We start from the raw sequence: 23,468 nt of genomic DNA on the forward strand, positions 1-23,468 counted from the left end.
CCACCAGTGAGTCGGTATTTGGGTTTTCATTGATGTAGGGAGGGTCAGAGGGCAAAGCCCTATACTTTCTTTCAATCCTTGGCATTAGAATCCTGGATTTCATGGGCTCCTTAAAGATCGCTTTAGAGACCTTCATCACAGAGCCAATCATTGGCGGGTACTGCACAGTATGTTGTGTCCTGGACAGTATTTTCACCACAAAATCGGTTTCCTGCTCTGTAGTATGTAGTGGTAATTTATGATATTTTGCTGCGCTTTGAATCACACTGTGCTAAGATGAGATGTCATCTGGCAGAGATGCTTTTACAGGGATGGGCGGCTCTATGTCTGAGTATGGAAGGACCACATCATAGTCATCACATGGGTCTGGGCTTTGTGGCATTTCCCCTTGATGTTCTAAAAGATATGTGTCCTGATTGCTGCCCATCTCCTCTGCCTCTTATGTGGAAGAGGGTGACTTGCTGTCAGGTGACACTGGGAAGCTTTGTGGCATGGGGCTCGTGGTACTGTGCTTTGTTGCCACCCTTTTTGGCAATGGTTGTTGAGCGCACAAATCTTTGCTTTCTCGCTTGGGCACTTTTTTTTGCTGTCATCAGCATCTTGTCTCTGCTTTTGCATGAGCTCATGTAGCCCCTCAAAGACACTGTCTTCTTCTTCTTCTGGAAGCACTGGTGCTTTTGCTGGTTTTGCCCACTTCTCGGTCACCACTTTCATTGCTGAGGAAGATGGTTTTGTTTTTGTCACTGCTGAGGCCGAACTCTTTTTCGGCGTTGAGGCATGGCTATGGTCTTATCCTGTCATAGGTGTTGAGGATTGCCTCAGTTCCATATGACTAGATGGCAGGCTCTGCTGCGGCTCCGAGTGTTTGTTTGGCGTCGATGTAGGGCGCATTGTCGCGCCTCGAGCCACGGCAGCAGGACGTGCCGCGCCCCTGCAATTTACTATTTTTAATCAAGGCCCCAAATTGGGCATGGGGCCTCGACACATTAAAGCCTGACGTGCCCCTGCTAGTTTTGACCTCCCTCCACTCTCCATTTTCCCCCACTTACCTTCTGCTTTTTTCTTTCTTCTTTTCTGCATTCCTCGTTTCTTCCTGAATTTCTCCCTTTCTTTCATGTCCATGATCCTTTCTCCTTCCCAGCATGCCTTCCTTCTCCCTGCATGCCTTTGGAACCTTAGTTAATATGGTGTCTTTTACTTCCTGCCGGTCACTTCCTGTTCTTTAGGTATATTAGGTGTGTGATTCCTGTTCTCTTTGCGCTGCAACACTTCCTTTTGGTGGTGATCTTCGCTCCTGTTCTTCTGCGTTAGATATATGATTTCTGAACTTGTTCCAGCTTTTTTCTTTGTCATTTTTGTCTTTTGTTCAGATTTACTTTTTACTTTTTGTTTTTTGTTCCAGGAGTTCCTGTTCGAGGTTTTTTCCCTTTTTGTTTTTTTTTCCTCGGGGACTCCTTCTGGTGGGCACGGACTGCCTTTGGCGTTCCCTCCGTCAGCAGCACCATGGCTACCAGAAAGGGTGACCCCTACTTGGGTCAAGGCAGAACCTATAGGAACCAAGAACTCGCCACATTTTCAGTGGGCCACAGACATAGACAACGAGTAGGTTGGGACACGCATGGATTTTGGCACTGATGTGTGTGCCAGAGCCAATGGTTTTTTCAGCATCCATGCAGGCATTGTGTCAGCTCCATTTTTCTCCCTTTTCCCTGAAGCCCGATCGGGATAGAGAAAAATCTTGTCTTGTCTCAGCTCCAAGGGACTGTCTCGTGTCGGCCAGAGCTCGAGGGCTGTGGTGCACCCGGGCGTGTTGTGGGAGACTTTGTGACTGGGTAGAGCGTACACACAGAGCGTGGAGTAAACTGTGCCCTGGGTCCTGACCCTGGCGGGGAGCATATTGCGAGGTGGACTGAAGCTGCACGTCCAACTCCTCTCCCTCACTGTACTCGTCAGAGGCGACATAGTGAGGGCTGGTGATTACATAGCCGCCCAGTCTGCAACATCATCTTCTTCTCTTCCTTCACCCTCAATATTCTTGCGTTGATGAACTTCAGGGGAAAACTCTGCGTCCGCTGACATTTTCATGGTGTGGGCCAGTCTACGATCGCTTCTGTTCTGTAAGGTTTTCTTGTTTATGAACTGGTTGCCTGGTGCACAGTCCTTTTCTCTGTGTTCTGGCGATAGGGAGAGGTTGCAGCCATTGTTGGTGTTGGAGTGACTGTATTTCGCCCCACACCAAGGGCACTTGTGAAAAAGTATGTCCATTTTGCACTCCATCACCCAGAGATGAACATTCCGGACGGGTGTTTCGTAGGTGATGTGGTCGAAGTCGGGTGAAAACTGTTGTATTGAGGACTGCGTTCGCAGAAACCGCGTTGGTCGAATTCGTCAAGTTATGATTGTTCTGTGCTGTTAGGCATCTGTAGGCCGCAAGGGTGTGGAAGATGCACAGAGGTCCTATGCAGTCCATCTGAGCTCGATGGCAGAAAAAAAAAACAATCTAGCAAAGGAGCCGTTTTACATGCACATTACCTCAATGAGGAGGAGACACGATGCTGATCATAAAAGATTTCCCGAGAAAAACAACTTGCAGAGTCCAGGCTCAACACTAGAAGGCAGGAGTGTGCATAGCATGTATATCTGCAGCTAACACAGCCTACGAATTAGGACATACCCTGCAGGGGGAGATAAAAAGAGTAGAGTCCAATTAGTAACGCTTAAATGCACAGAACTAAGATGGGGCTTGCAGCTCCACAATGCAAATAGCTGCTATTTAGGAGCCCAGTTCCAGCAGTTTGCAGCGTCATACATGGAGTAATTGGGGCAAATGTTTGAAGGAGCGTGTAATCCGAGAGATTGGTCACTTACACCACGTCTTGTGAACTTCTGCTTGCCATTCTTGGCTCAGCTGGCTTCTGTGCAGAGTATCCATCTGTCCTAAAAGCTGAATACCCCAGCTTCAGATTTTGCAAAATAAGGGGGCCAAGAAAGGCCAAGGCAGACATGGCCTGCTTCCTCTGCTGTCAGAATAGCTAGAGGAATGGGATGCTTATGGAGGACCAAACCATGGTGTCCAGATACTCAATTCCTAGGGTGTGCCAAGCTACTCATAGAAGCAGGAGAGACCGCACCAACCAAGTCGGTGGAGGAATCGCCATCGTCTTCAAGGACTCCATCAACGTCACCACCTCCACCGAAGACACCCCCCTCGCCGCCGAACACCCGCACTTCCAGATCCACACCGACCCCAGGACCACCCTCAGAGGAACTCTCATCTACAGACCCCCGGGACCACGCGCCCCCTTCAGCGACTATCACTGACTTCATCTCACTGCACGCCCTTGCCTCGCCGGACTACATCCTCCTCGGTGACCTCAACTTCCACCTGGAACAGAACAACGACCCCAACACCACCGCCCTGCTCGACAACCTCGCTAACCTCGGTCTCAAGCAACTGGTGAACACCCCCACCCACATCGCCGGACACACGCTCGACCCCATCTTCTCCGCCAGCAACCACGTATCCTTCAGCCACTCCTCCGTAATACACTGGACCGACCACAGATGTGTCCACTTCACCTTCCGACGCGAGACTCGCCACCTCCGCACACAATCCATCCCACGCCGACATTGGAACGAAATCCCTGCGGACCAGCTTCTCACCACTCTCAGCGACAACCAACCCACCTTCTCCACCGACCCCAACAACGCAGCCCTCAGCCTCACGCATTGGATCACCAACTGCGCAGACAACCTCGCACCCCTCAGACACCTCCCAAGACAGACCAACACCAGGAAACCTCTTTGGTTCACAGACACCCTCAAGAAATCTAAAAAAAACTGTCGCACCCTCAAGAAAGCCTGTCGCAAGGACCACACCGCAGAAAACATGTCTGCCCTCAAAAACGCCACCCGCGAACACCACCAACTGATCCGCGCCACCAAAAGAACTTCCTTCACAGACAGACTGGACAAGAACACTCACAACAGCAAAGAACTCTTCAACATTGTCAAAGAGCTCTCCAATCCTAACGCCAAAGCCATCGCCATCACGCCCTCACAAGACATCTGCAACTCCCTCGCCACCTTCTTCCATCGTAAGATCACCGACCTACACGACAGCTTCGAACACCAGATCCAGCCAACCACCACAGAACCTACAACCCCAGCCATCACCCTCAACGCCTTGACTCACATCAGCACGGAAGAGACCAAAGCAACCATGAACTCCATCCACTACGGTGCCCCCTCGGACCCCTGCCCACACTTCATCTTCAACAAAGCCGACAACATCATCGCCCCGCATCTCCAGACCATCATCAACAGCTCGTTTGCTTCTGCCACCTTCCCCGAGAGCTGGAAACACGCAGAAGTCAACGCCCTACTGAAGAAACCTACGGCGGATTCCAGCGACCTTAAGAACTTCCGCCCCATCTCGCTCCTCCCCTTCCCTGCCAAAGTCATAGAGAAGACCGTCAACAAGCAACTTACCAACTTCCTTGAAGACAACAACCTACTCGACCCCTCTCAGTCCGGATTCCGAGCCAATCACAGCACAGAAACCGCCCTCATCTCAGTCACAGACGACATCAGAACTCTGATGGACAACGGAGAAACAGTCGCCCTCATCCTCCTCGACCTCTCGGCTGCCTTCGACACCGTCTGCCACCGAACCCTAATATCCCGCCTCCGCTCCACCGGTATCCAAGGACAAAACGGAAGTCCTCATCCTCGGAAACACCCCGTCCGCCTGGGACGACTCCTGGTGGCCCACGGCCCTTGGCACCGCACCAACCCCCTCAGACCACGCACGCAACCTCGGATTCATCCTGGACCCACTTCTCACCATGACTAAACAAGTCAATGCCGTATCATCCTCCTGCTTCCTCACCCTCCGCATGCTCCGAAAGATCTTCTGTTGGATCCCCGCTAACACCAGAAAGACTATGACCCACGCCCTCGTCACGAGCCGCCTGGACTACGATAACACCCTATACGCAGGAACCACCGCTAAACTCCAGAAACGTCTGCAGCGAATACAAAACGCCTCCGCCCGCCTCGTCCTCGACATACCCCGCAACAGCCACATCTCTGCCCACCTGAGACACCTGCACTGGCTTTCCGTCAACAAAAGGATCACCTTCCGGCTCCTCACCCACGCACACAAAGCCCTCCACAACAAGGGACCCGAATACCTCAACCGTCGCCTCAGTTTCTACACGCCCACCCGTCAACTTCGCTCCGCCAACCTCGCACTCGCCGCCGTCCCCCGCATCCACCGCACCACGGCAGGTGGGAAATCCTTCTCCTACCTGGCGGCCAAGACATGGAATTCCCTCCCCACCAACCTCAGGACCACCCAGGACCACCTCGCTTTCCGGAGGCAACTCAAGACCTGGCTCTTCGAGCAGCAGTAACCCCCTCCCCCTAGCGCCTTGAGACCCTCACGGGTGAGTAGCGCGCTTTATAAAAGTTTTTGATTTGATTTGATTTGAAGCCAATGATACACAGACACGGTACCTTGATGCACCTGTGTGCTTGGACACACTTCATATGACGGAGAACTTGGAAGGCTGCAAACTCAAAACTACTAGGCAACCAGACAGGAAGTAAAGTGTCCTGTACTGACAGTCAAAATGAGGGGAGTAACTCAATGTGGTCTGGACATCATGTATAAAGATAGGGAGAAGGGTTACAAGCGTATTATGAAATCCTCAAATAACAAAAATGCGTAAAGTCAAGTAGTTATACACAGTACAGCAAACACATACTACCAGAGAACTACATACAATAGAGAGTATAAGGGATGGTGTCTGATGGGAGGGACTCATACACATACAATGTAGTACGGTACATGAGAAACATTGTTATTGTAATGTGTCTTGGCCAAACAATGTTCTGACTTGATATTTTTTAGTGTTGGGGTGTTAGAGTGTTTTTAATAAACAGAAAATACTGCTTTATTTAAATGTGTTTTAGATAACATAAGCCTGTTTCAGTTGACATGACTAGGCTAAAGTCAGCCTGCATTCATATGCATTTTGCAGTGACAGAAAAAATGAATGAGTTCCCTGTGCGAATGTTTCTCTTTTGTGTTATTCTTTTGCAGAAAATATGTGAAATAACATTAATTTTGTAGTGGTGTTCATTTTGTTGAGATGAAATGTATCCATTTATGTTGCTCGGGAGGAAGACGTGTGCTAAGTGATCCTGTAGTTGCAACATATTCAAGGTCTTTTATGCAGGTCTGCTCTAAGCAGCATACTGTGTATTGTTGTCATTTCTTGTACAAATGTCACTTTATTTTTTTTCATTTGCTATTATAAAGGCACATTATGCATGAAAATGAAAATGTCACTTACCCAGTGTACATCTGTTCGTGGCATCAGTCGCAGTAGATTCGCATGTTCTGCAATAGCTCGCCATCTGGTGTTGGGCCGGAGTGTTACAAGTTGTTTTTCTTCGAAGAAGTCTTTCGAGTCACGGGACCGAGTGACTCCTCCTTTTGTCTCCATTGCGCATGGGCGTCGACTCCATCTTCGATTGTTTTTCCCCGCAGAGGGTGAGGTAGGAGTTGAATTGTAGTAATAGTGCCCATGCAATGGAGTGACTAAGTATGCACCTATTTAAGGTTGAGATGATACATATATAAATAATTGAAGGTAACTTCCAAACTGCTACAGGCTCCCGGGGAGGCGGGTGGGCACATGCGAATCTACTGCGACTGATGCCACGAACAGATGTACACTGGGTAAGTGACATTTTCAGTTCGATGGCATCTGTCGCTGTAGATACGCATGTTCTGCATAGACTAGTAAGCAGTTATTTCCCCAAAAAGCGGTGGATCAGCGTGTAGGAGTGGAAGTAGTCTGAAATAATGTCCTTAATACGGCTTGACCTACTGTGGCTTGTTGTGCGGATAACACGTCTACACAGTAGTGCTTGGTGAATGTGTGAGGCGTAGACCATGTGGCTGCCTTACATATTTCTTGCATTGGGATGTTTCCTAGAAAGGCCATGGTAGCACCTTTCTTTCTGGTTGAGTGTGCCCTTGGTGTAATGGGCAGCTGTCGTTTAGCTTTAAGGTAGCAGATTTGGATGCATTTAACTATCCATCTGGCTATACCTTGTTTTGAAATTGGGTTTCCTGCGTGAGGTTTTTGAAAGGCAATAAAGAGTTGTTTAGTCTTTCTGATGTTTTTTGTTCTGTCAATGTAATACATCAATGCTCTTTTGACATCTAATGTATGTAGTGCCCTTTCAGCTACGGTATCTGGCTGTGGAAAGAACACTGGAAGTTCCACTGTTTGATTTAGATGGAACGGTGAAATAACCTTTGGCAAAAATTTAGGATTGGTCCTTAGGACGACTTTATTTTTGTGTAGTTGTATAAAAGGTTCCTGTATTGTAAACGCCTGAATCTCGCTTACTCTTCTTAGGGAAGTAATGGCGATGAGAAATGCCACCTTCCAGGTTAGGAACTGTATTTCGCAGGAGTGCATGGGTTCAAAAGGTGGACCCATAAGTCTAGTTAGGACAACATTTAGGTTCCATGAAGGAACAGGTAGTGTTCTTGGTGGTATAATTCTCCTAAGGCCCTCCATGAATGCTTTAATGACTGGTATCTTATATAGGGAAGTTGAATAGGTAGTCTGCAGGTATGCAGATATTGCTGCAAGGTGAATCTTAATGGAAGAGAAAGCTAGGTTAGATTTTTGTAAGTGAAGCAAGTAACCCACTACATGTTCTGGAGTTGTGTGTAATGGTTGTATTTGATTAATATGGCAGTAGCAAACAAACCTCTTCCATTTACTTGCATAGCAGTGCCTGGTGGATGGCCTTCTGGCTTGTTTTATGACTTCCATACATTCTTGGGTAAGTTGTAAGTGGCCGAATTCTAGGATTTCAGGAGCCAGATTGCTAGATTCAGCGATGCTGGATCTGGGTGTCTGATCTTTTGGTTGTGCTGTGTCAACAGATCTGGCCTGTTGGGCAATTTGATGCAGGGTACCACTGATAGGTCTAGCAGCGTTGTGTACCAGGGTTGCCTTGCCCAAGTTGGTGCTATCAATATGAGTTTGAGTTTGCTTTGACTGAGTTTGTTTACCAGGTAAGGAAGGAGAGGGAGAGGAGGAAAAGCGTAAGCAAATATCCCTGACCAGTTCATCCATAGGGCATTGCCTTGGGATTGTTTGTGTGGGTATCTGGATGCGAAGTTTTGGCATTTTGCGTTCTCCCTTGTCGCAAACAAGTCTATCTGAGGTGTTCCCCAGAGTTTGAAATAAGTGTTCAGAATTTGGGAGTGAATTTCCCATTCGTGGACCTGTTGGTGATCTCGAGAGAGATTGTCTGCGAGTTGATTTTGGATCCCTGGTATAAACTGTGCAATTAGGCGAATTTGGTTGTGAATTGCCCAATGCCAAATTTTCTGTGCTAGCAGGCTTAACTGCGTGGAGTGCGTCCCTCCCTGCTTGTTTAGATAATACATTGTTGTCATGTTGTCTGTTTCGACGAGAATGTATTTGTGAACTATTATTGGTTGGAAAGCTTTTAGTGCTTGAAAAACTGCTAGAAGTTCTAGGTGATTGATATGCAGTTTTGTTTGATGTACGTTCCATTGTCCTTGTATGCTGTGTTGATCGAGGTGTGCTCCCCACCCTGTCATGGAAGCATCTGTTGTTATTACGTATTGTGGCACTGGGTCTTGGAAAGGCCGCCCCTTGTTTAAATTTATGTTGTTCCACCACAGAAGCGAGAGGTAAGTTTGGCGGTCTATTAACACCAGATCTAGAAGGTGACCCTGTGCTTGAGACCACTGTGATGCTAGGCATTGTTGTAAGGGCCTCATGCAGTCTTGCGTTTGGGACAATGGCTATGCATGATGACATCATGCCTAGGAGTTGCAATACCATCTTTGCCTGTAACTTTTGTGTTGGATACATGCGTTGTATGATGGTGTTGAAATTTAGAATTCTTTGTGGACTTGGAGTGGCTACTCCCTTTGATGTGTCTATTATGGCTCCTAGGTATTGTTGTACCTTGCGCGGCAGAATGTTGGATTTTGTAAAGTTGACGGTGAACCCGAGTTTGAAGAGGGTTTGTATGATCTGATTTGTGTGATTTGAGCACTGTATGAACGAATGGGCCTTGATTAGCCAGTCGTCCAAATATGGGAACACATGTATTTGCTGCCTTCTTATGTGTGCAGCGACTACCGCTAGACATTTGGTAAAGACTCTTGGTGCTGTTGTTAATCCGAAAGGCAGTACCTTGAATTGGTAATGTATTCCTTTGAATACAAACCTTAGGTATTTCCTGTGCGATGGGTGTATTGGTATATGGAAATAAGCATCCTTGAGGTCTAAAGTTGCCATGTAGTCGTGTAGTTTTAGCAATGGCAACACTTCTTGTAGTGTGACCATGTGGAAGTGGTCTGATTTGATGAAAGTGTTCACTACTCTGAGGTCTAGGATTGGTCTCAGCGTTTTGTCCTTCTTTGGTATCAGAAAGTACAGTGAGTAAACTCCTGTGTTTATTTGTGTGTTTGGCACTAATTCGATTGCATTCTTTTGCAATAGTGCCTGCACTTCTATCTCCAGGAGATTGGAATGGTGTGTTGTTAAATTTTGTGCTTTTGGTGGTATGTTTGGAGGGAATTGTAGAAATTCTATGCAATAACCATGTTGGATAATTGCTAGAACCCAAGTGTCTGTAGTGATTTCCTCCCATGCTTTGTAATAATGACCTATTCTTCCCCCCACTGGTGTTGTGTGGAGGGGGTGAGTGACATGTGAGTCATTGTTTAGTAGTAGGGGTTTTGGGGCTTTGAAATCTCCCTCTATTTCTAGGGAATTGCCCTCCTCTATATTGTCCCCGAAAACCTCCTCTATACTGTCCCTGGTAAGTGGACGGTGTTGCTTGTGAGGTGCTGGCTTGTGTGCTTTGACCCCGAAACCCCCCTCGAAAGGGCGTTTTACGGAATGTGCTGTAATTCCCTCTGCTCTGCGGGGAGTAGAGTGCGCCCATGGCTTTGGCAGTGTCCGTATCTTTTTTGAGTTTCTCAATCGCTGTGTCCACTTCTGGACCGAACAGTTCTTTTTCATTAAAAGGCATATTGAGAACTGCTTGTTGAATCTCTGGTTTAAATCCAGACGTTCGGAGCCATGCATGCCTTCTGATAGTTACAGATGTATTAATTGTCCGTGCAGCTGTATCTGCAGCGTCCATGGAGGAACGTATCTGGTTGTTGGAGATGGTCTGTCCCTCCTCAACCACTTGTTTTGCCCTATTTTGGAAGTCCTTGGGCAGATGTTCAATGAGATGTTGCATCTCGTCCCAGTGGGCTCTGTCATAGCGCGCAAGTAGTGCCTGGGAGTTCGCGATGCGCCACTGGTTTGCAGCTTGTGCTGCGACTCTTACCAGCTGCATCGAACTTGCGGCTTTCTTTATCTGGGGGTGGTGCATCTCCAGATGTGTGAGAGTTGGCCCTTTTCCTAGCTGCTCCTACAACAACAGAGTCTGGTGGCAGCTGTGTAGTGATGAAAACCGGGTCCGTAGGAGGCGGCTTATACTTTTTTTCCACCCTTGGTGTGATTGCCCTACTTTTGACCGGCTCCTTAAATATGTCTTTTGCGTGCCGGAGCATACCAGGGAGCATAGGCAGGCTTTGGTATGAGCTGTGGGTGGAGGAGAGTGTGTTGAACAAGAAATCATCCTCGACCTGTTCTGAGTGGAGGCTTACGTTGTGAAATTGTGCTGCTCTAGCCACCACCTGAGAGTACGCGGTGCTGTCTTCTGGTGGAGATGGCTTTGTAGGGTATGCCTCCGGGCTGTTATCTGACACTGGGGCGTCGTATAGGTCCCACGCGTCCTGATCTTGGTCACCCTGGCTCATGGTGGTGTGAGCTGGGGAGTGTGATGGAGTTTGTGCTGGTGAAACGTTAATCACGGGCGGAGGAGAGGGTGGTGGTGTAACTCTTTTCACCACTTTTGGTTGTGGTGCTTGTTCCGTCTGGAACTCCAACCTTCTCTTTCTCCTAATGGGGGGAAGGGTGCTTATTTTTCCTGTCCCCTGCTGAATGAAGATACGCTTTTGCGTATGGTCCACATCAGTTGCTTGTAGCTCTTCCTCAAACCTATGCTTTTGCATTTGGGAGGTTAGCGAGTGCTCTTCTGTATAAGAGCCTGAAGCTGGGTCGCTTGCAGTTTGTTTCGGCATCGAAACTTTGTCTGCGTGTTTTTTCGGCTCCGAGGTGACTTTTTTCCTTTTCGGGGCCGAAACCTCTCGGCGTCGATCTGTTTCGGTGCCGCTGTCTCGGCGTCGAGCCGTGTCCACACCGGCATCTCGGTGTCGAGGCTTATCTCCAGCACTTTCTCGGTCCCGAGAAGGCTGCGTGCCGGTGTCTCGACCGGAGTCGGACGATCTCGGCACTGTTTGGGCCTTTTTCGGTGCCGACGGTCGGTCACCGAATTTATGGGTCGAGCCATGGCCTGGTGGCAGTGGCGTCCCCTGGGCCTTGTAAATGTTTCTTTGTTTGGTTTTCGACGTCTTACTCACGGTTTGTGTATCGTCGAATCCTTCGGAGTCTGAGTCTTGGATCGAGAAGGTACCTTCTTCTTCCTGTTCCTCGAACTCCTGTTGGGCTGTCGGTGCGGACGCCATCTGAAGTCTTCTGGCTCGACGGTCTCGGAGTGTTTTTCGGGACCGGAACGCACGACAGGCCTCGCAGGTGTCTTCGCTGTGCTCAGGTGACAGGCACAGGTTGCAGACCAAGTGTTGGTCTGTGTAGGGGTATTTATTGTGGCATTTGGGGCAGAAACGGAACGGGGTCCGTTCCATCGGCGTTCTTCAGCACGCGGTCGGGCCGACCAGGCCCCGACGGAGGATCGAAAAAACTACCCCGAAGGGCACCGGAGCTCTTCGATCTTCGATGCGGTGTGGAATCTAAGTACGCCGATCCCGAACGCAACAATACCGACGAAAATCTTCCGAAATTAGCTAATTTTCCGTTCCGAAACTCGGAGCGACAGGAACACGTCCGAACCCGATGGCGGAAAAAAAACAATCGAAGATGGAGTCGACGCCCATGCGCAATGGAGACAAAAGGAGGAGTCACTCGGTCCCGTGACTCGAAAGACTTCTTCGAAGAAAAACAACTTGTAACACTCCGGCCCAACACCAGATGGCGAGCTATTGCAGAACATGCGTATCTACAGCGACAGATGCCATCGAACAAGATGTTCTCACATTTTTCATGTATCATATTTATAAGAATGATGATGTGTGTTTAGCCCTATGACCTAACTTCACACCATGTCAAGATTGTGGCTTTCACCGCCTGAAAACCTATAAAATGTGCCCTTTTTGGGATGTGTAGCAGAGTTTCTGCTTACTTTCTTGAAGGCAGACTCACCGTTAGTCTATTTGTTTTGTACTTTGACTTTTTTTGACCTGAAGTCAGAAGATTTATGCTAGTCCTGTTGCTGAACAATATTTTAGAACTGGCTAGTCACCTTCTTACGATGGTGACCTTATGTTATTACCTCTCAGAATTGACTTTATTTGATGCACTACTGTTGCCGATTTGAAACTGAATAACTGGCCTTTTGTAATGAATCTTACAGACTTGACATAGAATTGTTCTGTCAAGGTTTTCCTTTTTGTCCAAGGGCTGCCATCTTTTGAGACTCCCATGGCCCCGAATCCTGCATCTCAACCCTTTGACCTTTTAAGTTAAACTGTTGATGGGTGTCTCCTGTAGTATTGTCAATTAAAAACTTGCTGCTTTGTTCTGAGCCACTCTGTTAGCCTGTGTTTCAGTTTCTTGTACTTTTAGCACTTGTACTTTGAGTAAGCCATCAGTTGTTCAAAGTGGTTGCCATGGAAAAACAAAGTATCATTGCCACCTGACTGCTCTGTGAGCCTCTTCACAACTGATGCGGCATCATACATCTATGTGAAATTTTATATTTTAGAAGCACTTCCTGTTCTCCCCTACTATCTCTTCAGGCTGCAGCAAGCAACACCACCATTACAGTACAAAGTTATTACTGCACAGCTGCAACACTACTACAGTTGCAGAGCATAACTACAGCACCATGAACTAGTCAGGTCTACAGTGCAAGTAAACATCAAACCTTCAACGGGATTACAAACCTACACTTGCGCATCTGCAGCAATGCTAAACTTTTATAAACCCTCAAGTACATATTACTACTGCACAGCAACAACACTACAACTTTACAACTATAAAAGGCAAGCCTACAACAGTTCTGAAATCCTACAACTGCAACAATACAACTTAACAATAATAAATTAAAACTCTACAGATATCAGAGGATCATACACCTGTTGAAAACTCTTGCCCTTTTCTTTCCTATGCCTACAGCAAGCATCACCACCACAAAAGCAATCACAGCCCTACAATGTTATGCCTCCACTTTTACAAAAACAGAACTGCACTGCTATAACAGTACAACTGCATATTTACGTCTTCCCAACTATACAACACAGAGCACAGCTCTACAATGACATGGCCATAAGAACTCAAATGTAACAAAACTATAAGAGGGCAATGGGAAAGTTGACTACTTTAACAAGGGAAAATGGAAAACATATAGCCCACAGCAAGCATGGTACTCTCTTAACAATGATTGTGCAAACAAGCTGCAAAGATTACAGATACATAACTAAACAAGATCCATTTGAAAACATTTTGTTGTGTTGATTGTTTGTAAAGTACTTAATTCAGCCCTCAGGTAGCTTTAAATAGTTAGAAGGACAGGAAAGGAAATGACTGATTGGCCATGTGAATAGCAAAAGCTGCCCCAAAACGCTCACACCACACCTCGTGGCACAGTAGCAGTGCACAATGGGAAATAAACCACTGGAGTCACATTAATGTAGAACTTTCCATATCCAATCCCTGGCGAAGGTTCCAATCCCTTGCTTTTCTGGTCTGCCCCTTCCTTTGTGCAGGCGGCCGTCCCTGTGTGACCGTTGAGCACTGCCTGAAGTCCCCGCTTCACGGCGGGGTGGGCATGTCAGATCTCTGCTGCTACTACTTGGCCTCACAACTGGTCACGATTAATGACTGGCTCACTTGGGGGGTGGGACGACCGACCTACCGAGTGGAACTAGCCTCGCTTGGCTTGGATAAGCTGCTGGTCCTACTCTATGAAGCCCCAATCCCCTGCTTTCACCATGACTGCACCCAGGTGACGCTGCAGTGCTGGAGAGTGGCGCTTTGAGGAGTGGGTTGGAACTGTCGGCTTACCGGGCTGACCCCATGTGGCAGGGGATGTGGCTACTACATCATACCAAGGGGTTGGAGTGATTTCTGCAGTGTGACAGGATTGGAATCAATCATCTTGTGGATGCCTGGGCATGCACATATGTGCGGATGTTTCAGGAGCTGCAGGAACACGATTAGCATTCCACTACCCAATTCTACAAGTACCTGCAGCTGCGACACATCCCGTCAGCAAATGTTCCTCCAGACATGCAGCACCCCAAATTTAGTTCCCTCAAAGCCAAACTGCTGATGAGGAGGTTGCAGACTGGGGCTATCTCTCTGTCCCACTTCTCTTTGATTGCTAATGCCCCGGATCACTTTTCCGGACAGCGTCAGTGATGGGAGGCTTGGGTGGGGGACCTTGAGAATGTGGGCTGGCGCAAGGCTATGATGGTGCCCAGGGAACTGCCTATTTTGACACGCCTTTGATTGGTTCAACTGACTTACTTGTATATGACATACATGACCCTCCCAGCGTCTCCACTGGGTGGGCAAAGCTCACCAGGCGAACTGTGCCAGATGCTGTCTGCTGGCTGTGAACTTCTTTCATGCAGGTATCGTTTCCTTCTGGGAGGGGTTCAGTAAAGAGATTTCTGTGATTCTGGGCTACAGTCATGTTCTTCCTCCCAGGCATTGTTGGGACTATTGGAGGATGTAGGCAAGCCTAGGATGGAGTGCATTTTCATTGGAGTGGTGACGTTAGTGGTCAAGTGTGATATTGCCTGCAAATAGAGATCGCCAACCATCCCCTACGTTAGTGGAGAGGCGACGGAGTGTGGACTGGTGTGCACAGCAGAAGCGCCCCATCTATAAGGCCCAGGGTTGCCCTCGTAAGCATGAAAAGATCTTGGGTGGGTAGTTGGCTCACCATTGGCTAGATGTTGGCTGTATGTCACTGTTTTGTGCATTACAGACTACTGACAATGGGGGTCATTTTGACCTCGGCGGTCTTTTTTAAAGACCGAGAGGGACCGCCGGGAGGAAGACCGCCATTGGTGGCGGTTTGCCACTCGGCCTATTATGATCGTTGGCAGCTCTCCGCCCTTTTACGGACGGAGAGCCGCCAACAGCCATACTGGCGGGAGGCGGGGAAGTGGAGGTTGCTCCACCTCCACCGCCAAGCCAACAGAACACCGCCCAGCGAATCACATCCTGTGATTCGCCGTGGCGGTGTTCTGTTGGCGGTGTGGTGTCGGCGGAGCTGCCCCCATGGCTCCCGTCCCCTCCCGGAGAATCGTCGGACCAGGTAAGTCGATCGTCCGTGAGGGGAGGGGGGGTGTGCGTGTGTGTATGTAGAGGGGGTGTGTGAGTGCGTGTATGCCTGCGGGGGTGTTGTGTGTATGGGAATGAGTGCGTGTATGTCTGTGGGTATGTCTGTATGGATGTGTGCGTGTATGTTTGAATGTGGGTGTGCGTGTATGACTGTGGGTGTGCGTGTATGACTGTGTGTGTGGATGTAGGCATGTATGTCGGCGTGTGTGCGTGTAAGTATGTAGGTGGTGCCTGCGTGCGTGTCGTGTGGGTATGGTTGAAGTGATGTTGGGGATTTGGGTGGGGAGGGGCCCTGCCACCTTTGGGGGGTGGCACGGGTGGTGGCGGGGTAGGGAGGGAATTGGGGTGGGGGAGGGGGAGACCCCTATCAGTGCCAGGGAAGGAATTCTCTGGCACTGATAGTGCTTACCGCCATGGATTTCATGGCGGTTCAAACCGATGGAAATCCACGGCGGTATAGTGACGGCCGCCGGGCTGGAGACCTAGGTCTCCAGCCCGGCGGTCATCTCCGCCCTGCCGGGCGGAACGGAGAACCGGCGGATGACCATGGCGGTAACCGCCATGGTCATAATTCCACAGAGTAAGACCGCCAGCCTGTTGGCGGTCTTACCGCCGGTTCTCCGCCTTCCGCCAGGGTTGTAATGACCCCCAATGTCTCGTGCAATCCTTTTTGGCTTGGTGCACAGCGGTCTCTCTTGTTTACTTTGCTGTACGTTGTGGAACTATCAATACAAATTTGGTTATAAAAAAACATGTTCGTATGATACAAGCATAGAAACATAAACAACATAGAATACCTGCTACTGAACACTTAAATAAAAGTTTACATTCACGTTTACTTTCCTAACATTGTTTTTCACAGTTTAGGCCTTTTCTGAATTGCGAACATTCATGAGATATGCATCGCTCCCACACTGCCACCTGTCATGTTTTAGGCTGGTCAGCATGGCTGTGTTCTGAGGGAAAGATGTAGTCATCCCTCAGGCTGCTTTAACTGTTACCAGGTCACCCTTTCAGCAAACCTTACTGGAGAAAACCCTTCTGATTTCATTACTGGGGCAACTGATTTCAGCATATCTTTTAGTTCCAAATAAGGAACATATTCAGCGCTAGTGGCAACCATAGCATCCATCTTTGCAGAAAAAAAGAGAAAAACTGTTTCTTCTTCTATGAGACAATACAACTACAATGTGTCAGATCAACACACATTGGCTTTGTACAAAGAGTGTTCACATGTAAGGACCAATTCCCTACAAGTGTGAGAGAGAATGCCTACAGATCACTGCTCAGGTGTAATCACAGTGCTTGGGGATATAATCTTCCTGTAACCACCCGACACAGTTGCCACAGCTAGTGAGCCAAAACAGAAAGTCATCACTACCTCCTTCAGCAACAGAGATGTGTCCACAGTGTACATGGGGCAAGTCTTGTGGGACTACAGCTGCCTGATTGGGTTGGGGCCTTAAGGGGAGTTGCAGAGTTTGATTAGAGGATGTTCCAACTGGAGCAGGTCCTAAAAGAAAAGAAAAAAGTTGCCAAGAAACGTAGAACAGGAATAAGTGGAAAGGATGGTGCAATCACTTCCTGAAGGTTGCAACCTAGGAGCAGCCATACCTCGAGATGGTAACAAGAACCTTGAGACTCAAGGGTGAGGCCTGCCATTGCTAGTCTGACTCAGGCCACTTAAGAGCAGCTTCATTCTCATGGTTCTGGACCATCACTACAGCTTAAGACAGGGCTGAAATTAGAGGGGTTGTCTGAAACCGATTCCCCTAGCCTGCTAAAATGGGCACCGGAGACTTAGAGGATCATCACAATAGGCCACCATCCAAAGTAGAGGAAAGTAGGCAGTGATGTAACCCTACTTTCAAGTTCAGAAGGACTGTTTGCCAAAACCACATACAAAGCCCAGTATTAAGTCAGTTATGTCCCACAAGAATCCTAGACTTCACCAACCTTTTGATGGTGTGATAGGCACATACCAGATTTAGGCCCTCACACTGAATCACGGTCAATAGGAACTACGCTACCAAAACACTAGAAAACAAAAGTGTTTAACGGTAGCAAACCACAGGTATAAGTTTTCTGGTTAAATAGGTTCAGTGTCTAAATCAGCCAACATTATACACCCTACCCTATCCTTGTTTCACTATCCACAGAAGAAAGCAGGTAGAAGATTCCTCTGGCCCTAGGTACGAAGTTGAGAACCATTTATGGTTTGCCTAGGAGGATGATAGTGCTACAGTCCTGAGGGAGGGAAGAATGAGATTTTTTTCTAGAACTGCATTAAAGTAGGAAAGAGGACTATTAGGGCCAATCATGAATGTGGTGATGGATGTCTGATCCCCTCTGTGATTGTTCTTTGTGATTGCACACCCTTCCCGGAAACCCATGCTCAGAACCTAAGAATAGTAATTGTCAACCAACAATAGTAAAAGTTGACTGGCTCAGTGAACGCAGTCTCCATTTCCTGCTTTCAAACACTCAAGATGCTCAAGAAGATAATCAAAAGGCTCCTCATCAAGGATGCAGCACCATCACCCAAACACTAATCACAGACAAGCTGAACAACTGACCAGAAGTCTTCAAACTATACAAAATTCAGTAGCCAAGCTCACACTCACACCACTCTGCATCTCAAAGAGCTCCACTTGCTCCCAGTCCACTACGAGCACTCTTCAAAATTTTCATGCACACAAAGAAAGCCTTACAGAACATTAGCCTTATGTACGATTATAACTTTCCACAAACCTACCAAATACCTCTACTTAGCCGGACTCCTACTCACGAACACACCCAACAAATGTAAAACCAGATCCTGCAGTAGTGCCTTCTCTAACCTTGCTCCTAAAGCCTTGAACGATCGGCCCCTGTAGATCTAAGCCACCTCCTCAGTTGTTGAACCCTATAAGAACTGAAGGCCTGGCTCTTCACCTAGCCCCGACCCTGGCTCTGCCCCGACAGCATCTGCTTCAGCACCAATATACCCTACTGGTGAATTGAATATTCCACAAATGCACATACCATAACATTATATGTATCATCGTGGTCACTGCTACAGAAATATGTTTTAACCTGGATCAATTATCTCTATGAAGCCAGTGAGATGGTTTATATTGGGAAATATTGTTACAGGGCCCATAGTTTTATAACAATGATAACCCTTGTTTGACATACAGTCTGCTATGTGATTGTTTTCATTTAGTAGTGTTCTTTAAGGTGGCTGGACCTGCAGAGTCAGTAATATGTAGGAACCTGGACACCTAGCCTGTGGCTTCCAGTTCCTGCTTTTCCAGACTGATCCAGTGACACCGCAGCTGCCTGGGTTTTCCCGACCGGGTTTTCCCACCCACCGTTCTTCCAGACAACAGAAGCCCCACCCACCCCAGAACTCAGTTAATGCAGGCCGCAGAGCGACTGTGCAGCGGACGTACTGCTGGCAAGCCCTTCTGTGCCTGGACCGTAACCCTGGCCCTCCCTCTCCCCAAAGATACACCATCGCCGAGTTCTACACCCTCAACCCTACGCAGCAACAAACACTGCCACTGCGCTGACACATGCTCCACATTTGGATCCTACAGCTGCACCCACTGCCATTTCACCTGCCACAGAACACACCAGAGCCCACTGACCAGCCCCACCTCGAACACACCACAGACACCACCTGAACAAAAACATCACGCGCTCTTCTCACCAAACGCACTATGCAAGCTTTCCACAGAATTATGGGACCTCATCGCAACCCTTGCACCCGACATCATCGTCCTCAACTAAACCTGGGTCGATTACACATCCGCCTCAGACATTGCCACAGTGATCCCGGACAGATTTAAAATCACTCACCAGGACCTCACCAACAAGCCGGGAGGAGGAACAGCCATCATTCACAAAGAGACGATACAGTGCACCAACACCACTGACAACACCACCACTCCCATGAACAACATCTCAACTTCAAGCTCCACATGGATGACAAAACAACCATCAGAGGCACCCTCAGATACCGACCCCCAGGCCTGCGCTCCAGCTTCTGCAACACCATTGTAGACTTCACTGTGCTCCTAGCCTTAGACTCCAAGGACAACATTTTCCTCAGAGACATAAATTTCCATCTCGACGACCTCAAAAACAACAACACTGTACACCTCTTCGACAGTTAAGCAGCCTCAGATTGACCCAGATCGTCCATGACCCTACACACACCGCAGGACAAATGCTGGACCCCTTTTTCACCTCAGGCAACCACATCAAATACGGCCCCGTTACAGAACTTGCATGGACCGATCACTTTATTGCCCACTCCACCCCCAAGATGACCAGTGCCCCACACCGGAGGTGGAACAAAATCTCAGAGACCAGCTGGGTGGACGTCCTCAACACCTCCAACCCACCTACCACCACCAACCTCGAGCAGGGAGTGAAAAACTTCAAAGCCTGGATCACCAATTGCGCCGACATCATTGTCCCCATTAAAAGCACCATCCAGAGAAAATCCTCCAAAAATCCTCCACCCAGGACATCACCTCCACCAGGAAATCCAACCACTCAGGAACTCCCACAGACCCATGCCCGCATTACATCTTCGAAGGTGGATCAGCCAGGAACTCACCACCCTGTTTAACACCTCTATCAACACCCCAAAATTTCCAGATGGCTAGAAACACCCCAAAGTCATACCACTACTCAAAAAATCCTTTGCCGACTCCAGCGAACCCATAAAATACCACCCAATCTACTTGCTCCCATTCTTAGCAAAGGTACTGGAAAAGATCATCAACAAGCAACTCAGGACATACTTGGAGCAGAACCAAGTACTCAATGCCTCCCAATCTGGCTTACGCAGCAATCACAGCACCGAAACTGCCCTGCTCGCAGCCACCAACGACATCCGAACTCTCCGTGACTGAGGACAAACAGCAGCTTTGATCCTCCTCGACTTCTCAGCAGCCTTGGACACCGTATTCCACCATATGCTGATCGAAAGACTCCACCACATCAGCATACAAGGGGATGCACTCAGTTGGATCACCTCCTTACTCACCAGAAGAACCTAGGTGGTCTACCTTTCACTCTGAACCCAAGGAGACCACCTGCAGTGTCCCCCAGGGCTCATCCCTCAGCCCCACGCTCTTCAAGGCATATATGATCCCGCTGGCCAACATCATCAGATCCCATGGTCTAAACATAATTTCCTACGTAGATGACACCCAACTCATGCTCTCACTCACCGGCGACCTCTTCACCATCAGAACCAGCTTCCACAAATGCATGACAAGTGTCACTGATTGGATGAGGAACTGTCTGCAGCTGAACACAGACAAGACGAGGTACCAATCTTTGACAACAGCAGCAACACATGGAACAACTCATGGTGGCCATCAGACCAAGGACCCACACCCACTCCCTCCGACCATGCCAGAAACCTCGGAATCATCATTGACAACAAGCTCAGCAGGAAATCACGGATCAACACAGTCTCCTCCTGCTGCTTTCTTACTTTGCGCATGCTACGTAACATCTTCTAGTGGCTATCTCTACACACGACACGCACCATGACACAGGCCCTCATCATCAGCAGACTATGGACATGGCAAAGCCCTCAATGTAGGAATCGCTGCGCACCTCCTACAGAGACTTCAGACCATACAGATCACCGCAGCAAGACTCATCCTCAGCCTTCGCCAATTAAACAACTTCACACCCCACCTCAGGCAACTCCACTAGCTCCCCGTACAGAAGAGACCTACGCACACAAGGCTCTACATAAACAAGGACCCGCATACATAAAACACCACCTGAACTTCCACCAACCTTCGAAGAGACTATGCTCTGCCTCCCTTTCACCTGCACATACTCCCCGCAGTAGTGGATGATGCTCCTTCTCTCACGTCACAGCAAAAACCTGGAACAGCCTCCCCATACACCTCCGGACCATCACCTCACATCACTTGTGGAATTCCGAATGGAAGACCTGGCTGTTCAAATAAGCCTTCGGGACCTGGATGTGTGTGCGCGCACATGTGAATGCATGGGAGTGAGTGTGTATGCGTGCGTGTGTGGGTAGGTGTCCCGTACGCCCCCTCCCTTCTAAAATTACTGGCTGTCACTGATCAGAAGGCATTGGAGTTTATAGCCACAGGTAAGCATTCTGTAAAAGTATTTATACGATCATATGTACATTGAAGAGAGCCTTTCATACAGTCTGCACCTTTTCTCCTCAAGGGCACAACTGCTTGACTGTGATACACAGTGGGCAGGCTCTCACATGCTGCATGATGAGTGGAAGATTTGCTGCACTCAACTAGATACATCTACAAATGACTAATGTGTGTGCAATCTATGCAACGGTGGGTGGAAACTACTTTTATAAACAAAAGCAGATAAGAACGAAGTTGTCACCTTTGTACTACCACTGAAAGAAGATATTAGTATTCTGGTTACACACAGTAAGACACCTAAAAAAATTCCGCAAACTGTGATCTCACTGCACCCGTACCTGCAGAGTAATTCTGTTTTTCACAAGGAGTCCGATTTTAATATCCATGAGGTTAAGGTCATTTTCCAGCTGTTGATTGGATCGGAGTAGGGTCACAACCTCTTCACGAAGTTTCATTACTTCCAACTCCTCCTGGAAATCCTGATCACTCTGATCCAGCAAGTGCACAAATTTGCGGACAACAGCCATAGGTGGGTCTTCTGCACTGACTGAGAAATAACAAAAAGTATCATGTACCAAGCAGCATTAATAAATCTTGCATGACTCTGTGTTGCAGAAGGCCATCACAGCCCTTTTTGAATATACTTACATGTGCTCTGCTACCTTAAATATATTTACCATGTCTCCAACTTTTGTCCACTACACTCCACAACTTTGGCATTTACAATACTAAGGTCTTTCTACCTTTTAGAACCTATGCAATTAGTAGGGTCCAAGTAAGGCCTGATTAAAATCCCATTAGAGGGTCATCAGGATTGGCCTAATCGTGAATTACAGGAGATGCAGGAAGACCAAGCTCCTCATTAGGCCCCCAGACATTTCACGAGCTAAAAGTTAGCGTATTTTCTGAATGAGAAATTACTAATGATAGAGAATTACCAAAGGACCAGGTACAGTAATATCAATTCTGCAGTAATTCCTAATTTCCTAAGCGACACTGAGGGTGCAGTATATCCACAACCCAGAATTTTCCCATAACACTGATATCAGTAAATCGGGGCACAAGAGTACAGCATTGGTATTCCCAGACATCTTGCTGTCTGAGTGGCCAGGTGTATCGGAGGCAAAAGAATGCTTGCTTAAACGCTGCTATTGAATCAGTAGTTGTCCATTACTGAAAGGGAACATCAGGGGTGTCAAGTGAGAGGAAAAGAAAGAGACAAACAAAAAGGATAAAATATGAAAGACCGAGCTTCAAAAAAATTTAAGAAACAAGTCTCACAATTTACGTAGGCAAATATGCTGGACCACATGCGCATGCTTTTGGGGTCAATCATAAATCCTACTTACTCAAGGTTTTGTAGTCATCACGGGCCTTGTTGGCACGAATGAAGGCCTGGATTTTCACAACATCATTTATCTGAGGCGGAAAAAAAGGTAAACATTTAACAAGTTTCTCCTTCCAAAGGATCCAAAATAAGTCAACTCTTCACACATGATATTCTGTCTCCAACAAAATGCAGAAGGCCATGTACAAGTACAACTCTGCGTTTGGCATCCACATGACCATGAACTCTAGGGCTTAACTGTCCTTATCATCACTGTGACATTTTCCCCTGTCCTGTCTCCTGCTACATTCGACATGCTTTCCTTTGGTGTGCTGCGTTCCTTAATGTTTTGTAACCGCTCCATCTTTTCATGATGTTCACCTCGCAGTCTCCGAATGCTAGCACGGTTGACTTTGT

General features: G+C 47.9%; 1 protein-coding gene across 2 annotated transcripts in view; it reads right to left on the bottom strand.

The window, feature by feature from the left end:
- The window catches only part of IQGAP1 (IQ motif containing GTPase activating protein 1), a 424,957-nt gene that overhangs the window by 138,088 nt on the left and 263,401 nt on the right, over positions 1–23,468 (bottom strand). For both annotated transcript variants that reach the window (XM_069222592.1, XM_069222593.1), the window contains 2 exons: positions 23,074–23,143; positions 22,063–22,271 (listed from right to left, as the gene is read on the bottom strand). In XM_069222592.1, coding sequence (XP_069078693.1) covers positions 22,063–22,271; positions 23,074–23,143 — 279 coding nt within the window. The remainder of the gene's footprint in view (positions 1–22,062; positions 22,272–23,073; positions 23,144–23,468) is intronic.

The sequence above is a fragment of the Pleurodeles waltl genome, chromosome 3_1, assembly GCF_031143425.1.
Source record: "Pleurodeles waltl isolate 20211129_DDA chromosome 3_1, aPleWal1.hap1.20221129, whole genome shotgun sequence".
Lineage (NCBI taxonomy): Eukaryota > Metazoa > Chordata > Amphibia > Caudata > Salamandridae > Pleurodeles > Pleurodeles waltl.